The sequence below is a fragment of the Falco punctatus genome (genome assembly GCF_963210335.1).
Source record: "Falco punctatus genome assembly, chromosome: 6".
Lineage (NCBI taxonomy): Eukaryota > Metazoa > Chordata > Aves > Falconiformes > Falconidae > Falco > Falco punctatus.
In genome coordinates this window covers 62,785,686-62,800,640 of record NC_137585.1, presented here as the reverse complement: position 1 = coordinate 62,800,640, position 14,955 = coordinate 62,785,686, and the positions used below count along the sequence as shown (strand labels likewise).

General features: G+C 45.6%; 1 protein-coding gene across 7 annotated transcripts in view; it reads right to left on the bottom strand.

Annotated features, from left to right (window-relative positions):
* The window catches only part of PLXNA4 (plexin A4), a 470,690-nt gene that overhangs the window by 348,402 nt on the left and 107,333 nt on the right, over positions 1-14,955 (bottom strand). The window contains exon 4 of one of the 7 annotated variants that reach the window (XM_080393434.1): positions 1-14,955. This exon is cut by the window's left edge and continues 13,403 nt beyond it. The exons of the other annotated variants lie outside the window; for them this stretch is intronic. Within the exon in view, the coding sequence (XP_080249560.1) occupies positions 14,761-14,955 (195 nt within the window). The 3' untranslated portion in view covers positions 1-14,760. 7 annotated transcript variants of the gene reach the window in all.

The following is a 14,955-nucleotide window of genomic DNA, read 5'->3' as shown; positions in this document are numbered from 1 at the left end:
TGGAGAGAGACGTCCAGCTGATGATGATGTCCCCTCTCTGGCCAGACCCCATGGGCTGGGACAGACCGATGGTCCCCACACTCAAGACTTTCATTTTAAAAAAGCAAACTACTTAAAATCTGTTCTCTTGAGTCTCTAGAGAAGGACTCAAAGACTCTCACAGTAATTCAAGGGCTTTGCAGACCTCATCTCCTTCTGCTGCATGTGCAAGGGGAATTTCTTGCTCCCTGCCTTCCCAAGCAGGAACAGTTGGCCACACATATATTAAGTAAATACCTTGGTGTGCACTTAACTCACAAAGCCTGCTTCCTTGTGCTGTTCACTCAGCACACATTTTCCTGCCAGCCCCATGTCACGCTGTCTCTCTGGTGTCCTGTAACACAGCTGTGCTCATGCTGAGCTTTGCCTGATGTGACAGCGCTGATTTGACTGTCTCTCGTGTACTCAGCCACCCGCTCCCATAAAGCTCATGTGAACTGAAGATCTTGAAGCCCCTTCCCTCCTGTCAGACCTGGTTGAAATAGAGATGATTCCCTAATGCCTCTTCATGCAAAGAGTAGCGTTAACTGGAAACTTTGGTGGCAGAGGGGTGGGAGATGCTGGAATCCAGGGCGAATCAAGGCTCCCTCCAGCCAGACAGCATCATAACTCTGGCAGGTCTTCATGGTGACGCTTTAGGAAAAAGCAACTGAATCAAAGCATATGACACCTGGCCAACTGATCTGTGCTTTGCAGGGAAGTAGGAGAGGATGAGATTTCAGCAGCCCTCCCGACGATGAGCTGAGTTTGGTAAGACTTGTCATCCAAGGAGAAGACAGACAACCAGATCCTCAGTTTGGTAGCAACACTCTGTGGGATAACCCCAGAAAGGTCTCCTGTGCCTCTTACAGCCCATACCCGAGGCAGTGCAACACAAGGATCCAGAGCTGGTTACCACAGCATGAAAGCACAAAGGGCATAAACAGTATTTAACAGAGGCAGGTCAGGGCTGGAGGAGGGATGTGAAAAGCTTCATTCCTTCACTGCATCTCACATGAGAACACTGCAGAGTCTGATACAAGGAAAGATGACTACTTATTTCATTTAAAGGTCCTTAATGCAACTCAGCTCAAGCTGACCCACATGGCAAACGTTACAGGATAGTACCAGCTGCCAGGAGCACAGTGGGGTGGTGACCATCACACCAGTTAATACAGTAAACTTAACATCATGCGCTTGATCTCACCAACTGAAGGCCCTCAGGGTGCTTGGGAGAGAGGGACAGTACAATGATCCTCATTGCCAAAACTGGGGAAAGTGAGAGAAGGATCCTTCCAACATTGCCCCAGGACAGTGTTCATCATTAGGCAATGTCCTTCCTACCAAGCCACTGCAACCTCTGGATTCATATACCCCGAGAGTGTGGTATGGATCCCTTAACTACTCAGACCAGGTGGGATGTGCAAATTAACTCTTGCAGTGGTACTGCAGACTTAGTCCAGACACTCATCCCTGTGGTTAGTCCGTGACCTCTGATAACCATGCTGAGTAGAAAGGCCTGATCTAAAGGACTCTTAATGGTGCAAGACTAAAGAGTATCTAAAACCTAGATGTAAGTCTGCAAGACAATCATTATTGAAAATAATTATGATTCTATTATTTAAAAGTAAACAGTGGAGTCTTCTAGCCAAAAAGCTGCTTATCAGAAATCACTGTATGCTTTCACTCCAAGACTTGAAATCTCATATAAAAAGCACATTGTCATTCTTGCAGCTAAAGTCTAGACCAATTTCTCTTTAATAGAATAAGATCTTCCTTGGAGGAGATTGTATGTTGCTGATAATTATTTGATGACATGTTGAGGTTTAGCAGATGGATTAATTTAGTTTTACATTATGTTATTAGTGCCACTGGAGGGGTGTGTGGCTGCATCCATTTGGGTATTAAGCTAAAGAGCTTGTAGTATACTTTACAGACAGTGGCAACTGCTGGGCTAAAAACAAGCCTCCACTGGCTTTGCGGCAAAAAGTGTCGACAGAACACTGTGGATGATATGCTGTCATGCCAATCACAAGGAAAGGCCGAACTCAGCCTGTTGACTGAAGATGGAAGATGCTCCAGGTGTCCAGGTCCCAGCCTGAGTCTCAATAGATTAGATGTGATACCAGACTGCAGCAAACATGGATGCCAGTAGGATACCAGCAGAATATTATGAGCTGCAATGTCCTTGAAGACTTCCTCCCACCTGCAGCACCGGGAGCAGGGTAACTTTTTGCCCTCCACAGCACTTGCTGCCAAACAACTCAGACCTCTTGATCTGCAAGAGCAAATTTCTATGCACTCTGCTGCAGTCTGTACATACAGCAAATCAAATGACTCTATCCACCACGCAGAGTGCACGCTTGTTTTAAAGATACTTCCCGATCTATCCACCCCTGCTTCCCAGAAGAGTTATTATACACAGGCACATGCAACTGGGGAACCAAAAGGCTGCTGCTTTCAGAATATTAAGCAAATAAATTGGTTGCCCTCTAACATAACTTTTTTCTTCCAAGATGACCCAGGCTACTGAAAAGCTAATCCAGCTTTCTACTGACTGGAAAAAAGAGTGTGTGGAGTTCAATAGGGCTCAGCTACCGAGCTCAGCTCAGACAAGTAGCAAAGGTGGAAAACAGGAGAATGAAATTACTCTAAAGAAGGATATTGACTGATTATCATGTGGGATGCCTGGAAGAAACTTGAGTGGTATCTACAGAAAATATACTGAGAATAGCATCTATTACACTCTGAAACACTCTCCAAGGGGAAAGAGGCGGGGGGGGGGGGGGGGGGGGGGGAGGTGTGGAGAGGGGAAACTCCATTACCCTCAGCAGGAACAGTCAAGTTGGACAAAATAACCTTGCAGTGAAGAAATAACCTGGCATTGACTGATATTACCGTTCCCTATAAGCCTCGCTGTGATGGGACTACAGGGAACTAGGTGGAGTTTGGGGATTGCTGCCACTCTGAGAGGTTGGGACAAGGGTCACAGGAAGAGATAAAGTTGACTTTGATATAATTTTATGCCCTCCTAATACCAGCCTGCTCCAACACAACAACCAGAGGCTGCTCTAACACCCCTAGGGTTATAACCTCTCCATACAACCACGAGACAAGCCATGGCAGGAGCAGGACGAGGCTGTTTCGATAGCAGGTATCCCCACTTGTTTGGATGCATTTTGGAGGATGGGGGTCACACTGTCAGACTCAATGTGGCTGGAACAAGGAAAGCTGCTGGGTTTGCAGCTGCTGGTGCTTCAGGAGACCCTGGATGCCACTGTTGCTCCCTCCCAGGCACAACAGCTGAGCAGCAGCATTGTTACATGTTGTGGCACGTAGCTGGCACTTTCCGCTCCCTGGGTCATTGCTTTTGCCCAGAGCCCCCATCTTGCACAGCTGCCGTTGAAAACATACATGCTTTTTATTTCCTTATCTAGAACCTAGAACTGGCTGAGGCAAGGCAAAAAGCCAGCAGGTTAGTGGAGCAAATTTTGGAGGCAAGGACGAGGTGTTTGGCCTTGCTGAAGGTAGCAGCTCTCCATATGGCAGCTCCTTTCCTGCTTCATCTGAAAGTTTTCAGGAGCTCAACTGGATCTTGCTGGAGCTGCTCTCCAGCCTCTCCTGGCACATGGAGGCTGGTAGGCATTTAAACATTGCTCTTGAAAAAAATGACAGGCCCCGGGGCGCAGGCTTGCAATGAGAAATGGTTCTCATTTTTGTGAGTGCAGTGGGTTCAGCCAAGGTCGATGGTAGCGGTGCCGAGGGAAAGCCACTGCAAAATATAACTAACTTTCCCATCACTCACTCCCCTCCTTCCTCAGCAGGCTTGGGCTTGCTGGAGAAAGCCCAGCAGAGCCAGGTGAGTGGACAGGCTCTGGGAGATAGGGCTGCTGGGGCAGCCTAGGTTTGGGCTGGGGTACTTGGATTCCTCTTCAGCCACGGGTAGACCCACCAAGAGCACATGCTGCCAAAGACACCAATAGTCCAAGCCACAACACACACCAGCAAGGACGTATCCCCTCCAAGACCAGCTTGTTTCAACCACCCACCTGCAAGTCACCACACAAACATTGCAGATGCCACGAAATGTATAGTCACATAAATACATACACCACAACACAGTGCAGCTGGTACCCTCTGCACCAGGCAGAGATGCTTTGCCTGTGCACGTACCTGCACACATGCTCACATATGGTGCATGCTCCTTCCTTGAGTTTCTAACCCCCTGAAAAAGAGCATCACTTTGAAGCAAGGTGACAAATCTGCGCTGTTCCCTACACAGAGCCCCCAGTGTCATGGATGGCAAAGTATTCGAGCAGGTCACCTTTCTCAGGAACCACTGGGATGAACTTGTGGAACCAGAACTAGCTCAGAGCAGAAATGTTTTCACTGCAGAGCCTACTTATTTTAATGAAACACTCGTCCCAGCCCCCCTCAGAAAAGGCTCTCCCGCCACTGTGTTTTTTACATTAATAACAGAGGGGAGTTGATGAGCACAATGACCAAAGAGTTAAGTTAATTGAATTAGCCAGAATTATTCATTGCTGCTGCCACACAGCCCCTAGTTACAGCTGACTAGCCACAGAGAGCTCATCCCTGAGCTGTGGCACCTTGGCTTCTTAAGCTCCTCTGAGTCCTGGTTAGAAGGTCTTGGCAAGGTGTGGGTGTGGGCAGTCTGCTTCCTGGGCTGGGATGTCCTGTCCTGAAATGCTATGGGGAAAGCTTGAAAGGGGAACAGGGATTGTTGCCAAAAGAAGCATGAGAAAAGCCAGTCTCAAATCTGGTCCCACGTTGAAAACTAACCTTAATGCTGTGAGCAAGTGACTCAGGCTTCACATTTGCTTTGATTTCTTTGTACAATCCGTTTGCTGCAACAAGAGGGACCATCACTAATACGTTGCAATCAAGTTGTGTCTTAACTATGGAACCCCAATTCAATGCAAACATTTCCCTTTCACACCAGTGATCTTTGCATCAGGATTTTGGATTACATCTCTTAGTTGTGCTTGGCTTTGCATCAAGAAGGATATCCCATTTTTTAATGCTGCTGGGGTCACGTCTTTAGCTCAGATGTGACTTCAGTGCTGAAGGTGCTCTGCTCCTCCAAGATGGTCATTACACCCACCCCCAGCACTAATTGAAACCATGTGTGAGGGCTGGCTTGCACATGTGGAGGCAACATTGATTATATTTTATAGGAGTTATATATTAAATTTTAGTCCCCAAACTCCTATCGTTTTACTAACAAGTTACCACCCTGGACTCATACAATACAGCAGGACTCCTGAAAGGAATATACCAGGCTTTGACATGAAACCGCTGCAGCACCACTAGAAGACAAACAGCTCATCCTCCACTGTCCAAAACTGCCCCACAGAGAGAATACCCTTCTATTAATGCTAACCCTTCAGTGACATTTTGCCTGGCTGCATAAACCTCCCGCCACATTTCTGGCAAGCCCTTGTTACCCTTTCTCATCATCAGCGTCTCTCTGATGATATAATTCGGGAGCAGCAGCGCTGGGTCCAGGCCAGGTAGACTTGGCATTCGGTGCCTGGCAGAGATGCGGGCTGTGCTGCCTGCTGCCTTCCCCAGCTCCAGACTCACCGCAAATGGAAAGAAAAAGCAATCCAGCTTCTGCCTGCACGTAACACCCATCACAGCTGCATCTGCACAGAGGATTGTGCTGTATGGTTTCACATCACTGTTTAAAGGTTGACACATTTGGTCCCAGGAGGAGCTGCAATTAAGTGGCATGCTTCTCTTTCTTTTTCCCATCTCATTTCACTGAGCTGGCAACCCAGCAGTTAAACCCCACCTCTGGTGAAGTCAATGGTGAAACTCTGACCAAGTTCAAGCAAAATTTCCCAAGATGTCAAGGAACAGAGGGAAGAGTGAGTAGACTCCAACTCCACTTTCCCCTTCAGCCATCCATCTACCTAGGCATTTATTTGATCTTCTGTCACTACAATATCCCAGTGCTTACAGCATACCACCATTCACGCCAAAGCTGAATGAAAAGCCTTAATGGTGCTTATGTGCTGCGATGCACCACCGGAGCTCACGGTCACCTCCAGTGCATACGAATGAAAGAGAGAGATCCTCTTGTCCCTTGCACTGACAATACATATGGGGAGAGAGATTTGCTGAGGGCTCCCTGGATACAGATTTGTGATCTTGGGTGAATAATGGTTTAGTTTATTGGAAATTCACTTTTCATTTTACTTCAATTAAGTGACCAGCGAAATCAATCACATACCTTCTGCAAACACTAAATCTTCCAGAGGGAAAATATTTATCAAGTCCCAAGTGACCAGCTTTAGCCCCCTTATCCTTCTAGCTCTCTGGAATTGCTTTGCAATGTAGAGGGGAGAAAAAAAAGAAAGGCAAAAAAATAAAGCCAACTTGACAAACTGGAACTTCAGAGGAAAAAAAGCAGATTTTCAAGCAGCAATGAGAGCTCTCAGTACAGAAACATCCTACAGACTTTAGCAGAGACAAACCCAGCTGGTTTTAAACATGCATCCAAGTGTCACTGAGATGACATAGCCGAGGACGAGCCCCTCTGCACAGCGTTGCTATATTTAGTTATTTTTTAACATCCCCTGAGACCTCTACTGTAGGTATGAAACTCCTCAGGCCAGAAGATGGTTAAAATGAAAAGTTTGCTGTTTAATTCTGCAAGACTCCTCCGTATGGCACCAGCAAGAATCTGCCATCAGGGAGCTGAAGCAGAGACGCAACAGCTTTGGCAGACTTGAAATAAACTGGATTTGTCTCAAGTATCAGGTCATGGTAAAGTGTCATCTCATTATACCTCGCTGAGCCTAGCTCACAGTACAGTGGTCAGGGATGGACAGGTTGTCTTTGGCAATACCAACATCAGTATTACTGAGGATTTACACATCTGTGCTGTCTTTTCATCCCAAAGATATTGCTTTTGCAAATCATAGGGAGCCAGTTCCCATTCCACTTGCAGTTCTCATTTTCTGAGTACTGAGACAGTGAAGGACTGTCACCCACAACCCAAACTAAGTGGGAAATTTGCAGTTGCATCCTCATCCACATCCAGATTTCTTTAAAGTGTGATGAACAGAGACCTGACCTTCCTCTTCAGGCCTGTGTTTAGATACCCCTGCTCGCATAGTCTTGGATTGTCTGCTGGGTTTGGAAATGCTACCCATGAAACTGGTCTTCAGGAAAGTGTAGTGACTGCAGTCATCTGTCTGCTGGCAGAAGATAACAGACTTCAGCTGTCCTGTGACTCAGTCCCTCGAGGGAGCTCTGAGGCACACGTAAAGATCAGAGGAACACCCCCCAAACTCCCTAGCACACTGGGGCTTAGATTCTCACAGCCAGCACCCAGGGAAGCAGCTGATCTGTAACAATCCAGGCACCAGAGATCTTTTTAAAGAGTCGCTGCTTCACCAGCTGGTTTTGCACCCTTCTCCCAATGGTGCACCACGAGACATGGTTGAGTAGCTCCTTGGCTGCATGACAAAGGACTCCAACCTGAGCTGCAGACCTTGTCCTGAATGGGGGTAGTGCTTCACCTTGGGCTTCCCAACCACAGCAGTGGCACAGCAAGGGGAAAGCAAGAGCAGCCTGCTCAGCAGAATCAGGTTCTCTTCTAGGACCACCAAGACTACGCCACAACAGAGGGATCTTCTGTGTCAAACCTTCCCAAAAACGCTTTTGAGAACAGGAGTATTTTGGTGAGGGAATCTTTCCGAGTTGCTACATAACAGTCTCTGGTCAAATACAGCTGAGACAAAATGGAAACATTTGGGGAGACCAGTGTGGGCTAAGCTATTAAAAAGTAGCTGTTTCAGGAAATACCACATGCAAACCACACACAATTGTCCCATTGATCAGTTCACAGGAGATCTGAGTGCAAACACAGTTCCGATTTCACAGGCATAGGTAGGCTGACTTCAAGAAATCCTCTGCTAAGCATTTGACCCAGGGCATGGGAAGTGAGAGGGATGCTGTCCTTCCATTTTAGCTGGCCTTAGACTGGTCACCATGCAGTCACTCTGTTAGACTGCCCACAAGTAGCTGGGGAGCACAGACCTGACCTGGGTTACCCATCACATGCTATGGTTTCTCCTAGTTCTCCCAAGTGACCCACTCCTGGGATGGGGGATGGAAATGGTCATGCCAAAAACATCAGAGCTCTGGAAAGGACCAGCAGCCACCACCAGACAGCACGCAGGCACCAGAGCCGTTGGGACATGACAGGACAGAAGCTGAATCAATCAGTCTAAAACCTATGAAAAGCCTGAGGGCAGGAACATGAGTTATAAATGCTGCTCCGTGATCAGAGAGGGATTTCAGACAGGCAGAAATCAGCAGTATGGTATTAGAGACAGCTGAAATGTTTCGTTCCACATGGGGAGACAATGGAGCCCAGTCGTACCAGAGCTCTTGACCCAAGGATGCAGCCTTCCACAGCCCCACATCCCCATGGGATCTAAGTGACTCTCCTCTTGCTTGCTTTGTCCTAAGTTTAATGCCCCGCTTCCATCCCTCTGCCCCCCACAACAAACCGCTGTTATGATGATTCCTTGCTTCATATGCCAGTGTGCAACAACCATATCCTCATTCCCCATCCCATAATACCCCTGCATCTATTTTCCTGATGCTAATACAAAACTTTTTTCTCTCTGAAGCTGCACTGGTCATGCAGCATTCCTTAACCCTTACTGCCTTCCCAGTCTTCAGCTTGCCTCCAGTACCAGCTGAGAAACAGAGATGGTTCTGTGTCTCCTCCTAAATTATTAAAACCCAGTCTTGAGCAACTGCCTTTAATATGTCAATCACAATTATGATGTCAGATGACAACCACTGGGCTAGATCCTCAAGAAGTGAAAGCTCAAAAGCCACTCATAGAATCCTACCCCAAAATAGCCAACTGACTGAAAGCACATAAACCAGTTTTTGCTTTTTCTGTGCAGCCATTGCAAACATCTGCTCTGAAACTGCCAGGTAGTCCACTTGCCAACTGCTCTCCGCAGGCAGCAAGGTCCATCCATGACTGCATGTGATTATTACTGCAAGCTTCCCAGCCTCAATGATCTAGACCCTGTGGAAGGCCCTGCAAGTGTCCATCAAGTAAGACTCAGAGTATAGTTGACATTACCGGGAAACAATGAACACCTAAACTATATTCAACAGCGTACACGTTGCTTTTGCCTCCACTCCTTCCACCCCTCCTTTCCCTCCCCCACAGCTTTGTCCGGACTCTTCCCTTCTCAGGCATGAATATTAAAGTGCAGGAACAGAGAAAAGGGGTGATTTACTGAAGATCTTAGTCTAAATCTCCTAAAAGTATTCTGAATCTCAGTCCCAGTTCACATAAAGACAAATCCAAATTCTCCTAAAGAGGTTGCCAGAACTGGTCTTAAACCCCTTCACATCATCTCTACATGCTCCACTTAATACTCCTCCATACACAACAGATGAATTATTGAAGAATATTATGACTCACTGTTTTTTAGTCTCTGGTCTATGGGTAACTTCTATAGCCACACAAAAAGGTAACAAAGAAAAGTAAATTTGTACATAGATACTGTAGGGGAAACTTTGTGTATTATACTTTTATTGAGAAGATGGCTAGGGTCCATAAATCCAAGAACTTTGAAAATGCCTACAGAACAGTTAATACCACTCAAGTTGTTTTGAAAGTCTAAGCTGGATTTGGCCAGGATGCTGAGGTTCATAACCTCAGTCTGCTGGTTTGGACTGTGGGGCACTATTGATTTAAAATAACCATAAGGAGGTCAAGACTAATATTTTAGCAACTTTAGCTTAACATCATGCCAAAACACTGGTGTAATTCAGACTGCCTCATTCTGAGAGGCAAATACCATCCACCCAGATCTTGCACAGCTCCAGATTCTTCCATTTTGGGGTTTTAAGGCTCCTGTCCAAATACTAACCAAGTCCAAACACTCTTAGCTTAAAGGTTATAGCAAAATTAATGACTTGGGGTCCCTAACTTCTGCTAAGCACACTGCTTGCAGCTAAACGGTTTGACTGAGGACCAAATAAATCCCTTGCACAACTCCAATAAAGCAATTCCAATGGGCAGAAAGACTTTAGAGATTTATCTCGTTTCAGGACAAGGTCATCTTTTCATGCAAAAATCAGCAACTTTCTTGTGAATCTCATTTAAGTAGCAAGAGATTAACAATTCATTTCAATTCTTTATGGATCTGCATTCTTTGCTTCCTGCAGACAGAGGTTCTGCCAGGCATGTCCAGTTATGTGCTTTTATCAATGGTTATTGATGTTTTTCAATTACTTTTATGACATTTTTTGAAATACATTTGTATGTGGAAAGCACTCGATATAATCCCTTCCCAGCACTTTACAGGCTGGTATCCTCTTATTGCTGAGCTGGTCTCACAACTCTGCAATTTGTCAAGCAGCTCTTCACCACTTGGTCAACGCATCCCTTAGTGCCATCCAACGGACATGATTAGGATGTCCATTGTTAGAGCTAGAATAACTCCAGATCCCTCTGCAGATGCAACTAATATAGATTTCAATCAGATATATCAAAAGTATCCCTATTTTTTTCTAAATGCCTTTGGAATCACTGTATTCAAATCCTGGAATTAAGACCCTTGCAATAATATTCCCAGGTGTGGTTATTCCGTCTCTTAACCCCTCCCTCCAATATTTTTTATTTCCCTGCCTTTACTGCTTATTGTTTTTACTAGTTTCTGACACTGCAATTGTATTTTCTTTGAACAACCACACTACCATACTAAAAGAAATCTCCAAGCCTCTCTACACTTTTTGCTACCAAATGTTACCCCATGCTGGAATTTATGCAGAGAATATTAAATAATTCAAAGCTTGTCCTGAAAGCAGTGTTCCCACAGTCTGTGCCCCCAGCTTCCAAGCAGCCCCGTAGTCTAGCCAAAATGATCACTTCTTCCATCAAACTTTCTGCGCACCAAGAAATGACAAATGAAACCAGACCTTGGCACTTTCCATTTTGCTTTGTTTCTCTGGGAAGAAACTCAAAATGTGCTGTAACTGCTCTACAAGATATCCACACAAACCCCTGGATCCTATGCATGATCATTCCAAAATGCAGTGCATTTCATCCAAAGAACTAAATGTCCTCATGGAAACTACACAGCTAGCACAAAACCACAACTCTACCACAAAATGAACTAAAACACATCACAAACTGGATGGGAGGAACATTTTTCACAGAAAATATTCCTCTTGATTTTTCATTCCTAACACTTACCGTGAATTCATGGAATATCTTTAAAACCAATTTAGGGAACTAAAATGCTGGGTTCCACTGAAATTAAAGACCATGGACTGCACAGAGCCATTCATTTTATGGCCAGCTACAGCTATGCAGATGGCATCTCCCTTCTGCACTGGTACTAAAGACATTTTTTCTCACTCTCCCATTACGGCTACAGACCTGCCTCCTCCGCTATTTCTACCACCCTTCTCAGCTTTTCAGATGCTAAATGTTTTTCTCACTAAATTGAAGACTTAATTAGATTAAACGAAGGACAATAATTGTGTCTAACTAGTATTTAACTGGGATTTTGCTGCTTCTTTGGAGATCTCACGAAGAAATTTCTGTGCAAAACTGGGTACTTATTTCTTTTTAGTTCTACCTGTTGATGCAGTAGGCGGTATTTTACCTCTTTCTACAGACCCCGCACACTCATACCCTTCCATCAGTCCTGATATAGAAACACCACAACTAAATCCACATTAGTCATTCAGAAGATCATATATATATATTGCTATTGTACCCACCACTTCTGTCCTTGGGTTGTTTCGTATACAGAGGAAGTGGACGTGACTAAATAATAAATCAGACACATAGTTGTCATTATTGCATGCAGTATTTCACAGTACTTGTCACTGAGGGATGCCAAAAGGGATTTCTTTACCCATACTAGCAAATTAAGGTAATTGTCTAATAAATTGAACACAAACACTTGTGGAAGAAGGGTTATTGGTGAAATGGCCAAACCCTGAAGGTCAAGACAGTCACATACCTGAGCAGACCAGTTCAAACACCTTCACCCCTTCCCTCCCCGTCCAGTGCCAGGGGGCAGCACATACCTCAGATGTCCATACAGCTGAGATGTGTGCTGCCTGCAGCAGTTCTTCTAGGTAAGCCACTGCAGCCCTGTCCTTGGCAGAGCCTGGCAGAATCCATCAGAAACTAGAAACTTCTGACTCAGACAGAGACAACTACATCCCTCTTTGATGCTGCCTCAAATTTTAACTGTTAATAAGGAAACCAGTAATCGGCTGAGGTCCTTCCTGACTCTCTTTTCCCATCCCACTTCTGCATACTTGGGATTATACTGAACTTGGCAAGAGCCCCTTAAGGAAGGAATAGACATTGTTTAGGATCCTCCTTTAAGCAATCTCTAGGGATTGAAGGTTGCAGTCTAAATAATGCAGTACCTCAGCAAGATAGCAGTGCTTCTCCCAACAAAAAAGCTACAGGGGGCTGCTTCTTCACAGAAGTCATCAGCCATACTTCTAGGTTTGGTCTTATTGTACTCTGCATAACACCCTCCCCTGCCCATAGCACTAGAAATGGGATGCAGTGAAGAAGCTGCTGTCTGCCAGAAGGGTTTGCTGGGGAATATGAGCGAAGGGAGATAGGATTATTATTTATGCAAGCTGAAACAAGAGCTGAAGAGGTTTAAATCCTCTGGATAATCAAAATTAGATTAAATTCTTGGTGTAGGACCCGATTCAAAAAAATTACAATTATAATGACATGCTATACAGTAAAAACATTTTATTACAGGGCTCTTTTATCTTGAAAGATCCCCAAGTCACAAGTGGCATGTGGTTTTCTGCAGAATGGGATGCAGCAAATGCACATAAGACAGTTTATCTTCTAGCTAGAAAGAGGGGAAGCAGAACAAGCAAAGAGACTGCATTTTGGCTGGGACACACAAGCCTACCCTTCCCGGCTCTCAATGCCTACAGATCAAATCACCAAGCAGCTCCACAGTACCTTGAGCAACTGTATGAAAGCCAAAAAGGAATCGTTGCAAACAGACATGATGTACCCTGCCACAGGACAAAGTAACCTGCCTGGCAAATTTAACCTCTAGAGTTTTTCAGGAAGGTAGCCAAAGAGGTATCAAACACACCTGACTTGGGTCAGCTGTGAGACCGGACAGGGAAAACAGTGACTCCAATTCACACTAAAGCCTCCTTACTCTGCCCACTACTCTAAAATAGATATAAAAAAAAGATGTAACCATGAAGAACAGCCATCCCAGCCAATCTCTGCCTTGTTATCCAGAACAGGGCACGGTGGCCTCACTGCAATAAAGGATGGCTTGACACAGGACACTCAAAATTGAGAATAATTCCCTGAGCAAAACTCTCGTCTCTTTCTCTACTTGTTTTATACCTGTGCATCTTGTCAGCTTCTCGTCCAACTGACTCATGGTGAGGCCCCTGCTCCTCACACTGGCCTAATGGACATCTGCCTTTCCAAGACGGACAGATGGGCTGGCAGACTGATGGTGTGCTTACATGAAAGCAGCTCTCAGCAAAGGCATGTTAGAAGGCTTTGCTCTACACTGGTCTCCTCCACAGGACAAACCAGACCTGCCACATCTCCCTTCTACGGTACCTGGAGCAGCCAGTGCTTGTTTACAAAGTTTCTGCAGTTTTGCTTAATGCAGAGCAGGCTTTTCTGGTGAGTGTCACCAGTTCCACTTGGCTGGCTTTGATGAGCACAATGTGACTGCTGGGAACTGGGACAACCCTTACAGAGCACTCTGTTTCTCCGTGTCTTTCTCTCCCTGAAGCATCGTTTGGGTGGAAGGAGGAAAAAGGGGTGAGGGCTGTCGAATCAAACAGTACATAGTCATTTACAAACTGGCCTCAGGAATAGGTCACTGCCTGAGGTCTGAGTGACCAGAGGCATTCAAGTCCTCGCTTGACAACAAATAGCTTAAAGAAAAGCACATTTTCATCTTCAGAGAAATCAGTGATAATGCCAAATCAGATGCTTCCAGAGATAGCAATGCTTCCTGTCCCTAGGACAATTAAAATGAAAGTTTCATCTTCCCCATTTAAAGACTATTTGAACCAAAGAAAATAAAGTTTTCCCCTAAATCCCACAGACTTGGTAACCACCCCTCAAACAGAAACCCCATCTGATACTCTCTGCCTCATCCCTCAACATTTCACGTGTCTCTCTTTTACACTGTCTTTATAAAGGCGACACCACACTGAACGTTTGATGTGTTGGCACTAGCAAGATCAATGGCTCCAAATCTCATGTCTCACATGTTCTTTACACTTGTCCTTAAAGAGGAAAGGCAAGAAACTCAGGTAAAAGCAAGGATGCAAATCTTACATTCAACACAGTTACCAGTAACAAGCCGCATTCCTCTGTCTTATCTGGCCATCTGTGGTGTGCTGCAGCCATGTCCTGCCTATACAAACACGGCGTGCTGCTCCTCTGTGACATGTCCTGCACTTGCTGCATCAGCTGCAGGCTCCCTTTGCTCCGAGGTCCCATGGATCCCATCTGGCTGACCAGATGGATCCACCTGGCTGTCCAGATCTTTGTCCTGCTGCCCAGATTAGACCAGTACATGGGGGCCCAGTGTGAACAACAGGCTGTGCTCCCCTCCTAAGACAAAGCAGCTCGGGCTCCGAAGGGTCTCCAAATCAATCCTCCTTCACCACGGGAGCTCACGTTCATCACATGACCACATTGGGTTTTCTGGTCTGAAAGAGAAGAAACTTCAGAGGTATGACAGAGTGGATAGTGGGAAACTGCATGAGACGAGCCAACTTAGGAGCAGGTATCCATGAGAACAGCTTATGGATGCAGTGATGTGGAAGAGAAGGATGCTGGCAGGAGATATCAGCAGCCGCTTGAAGATGGAGGGAGCA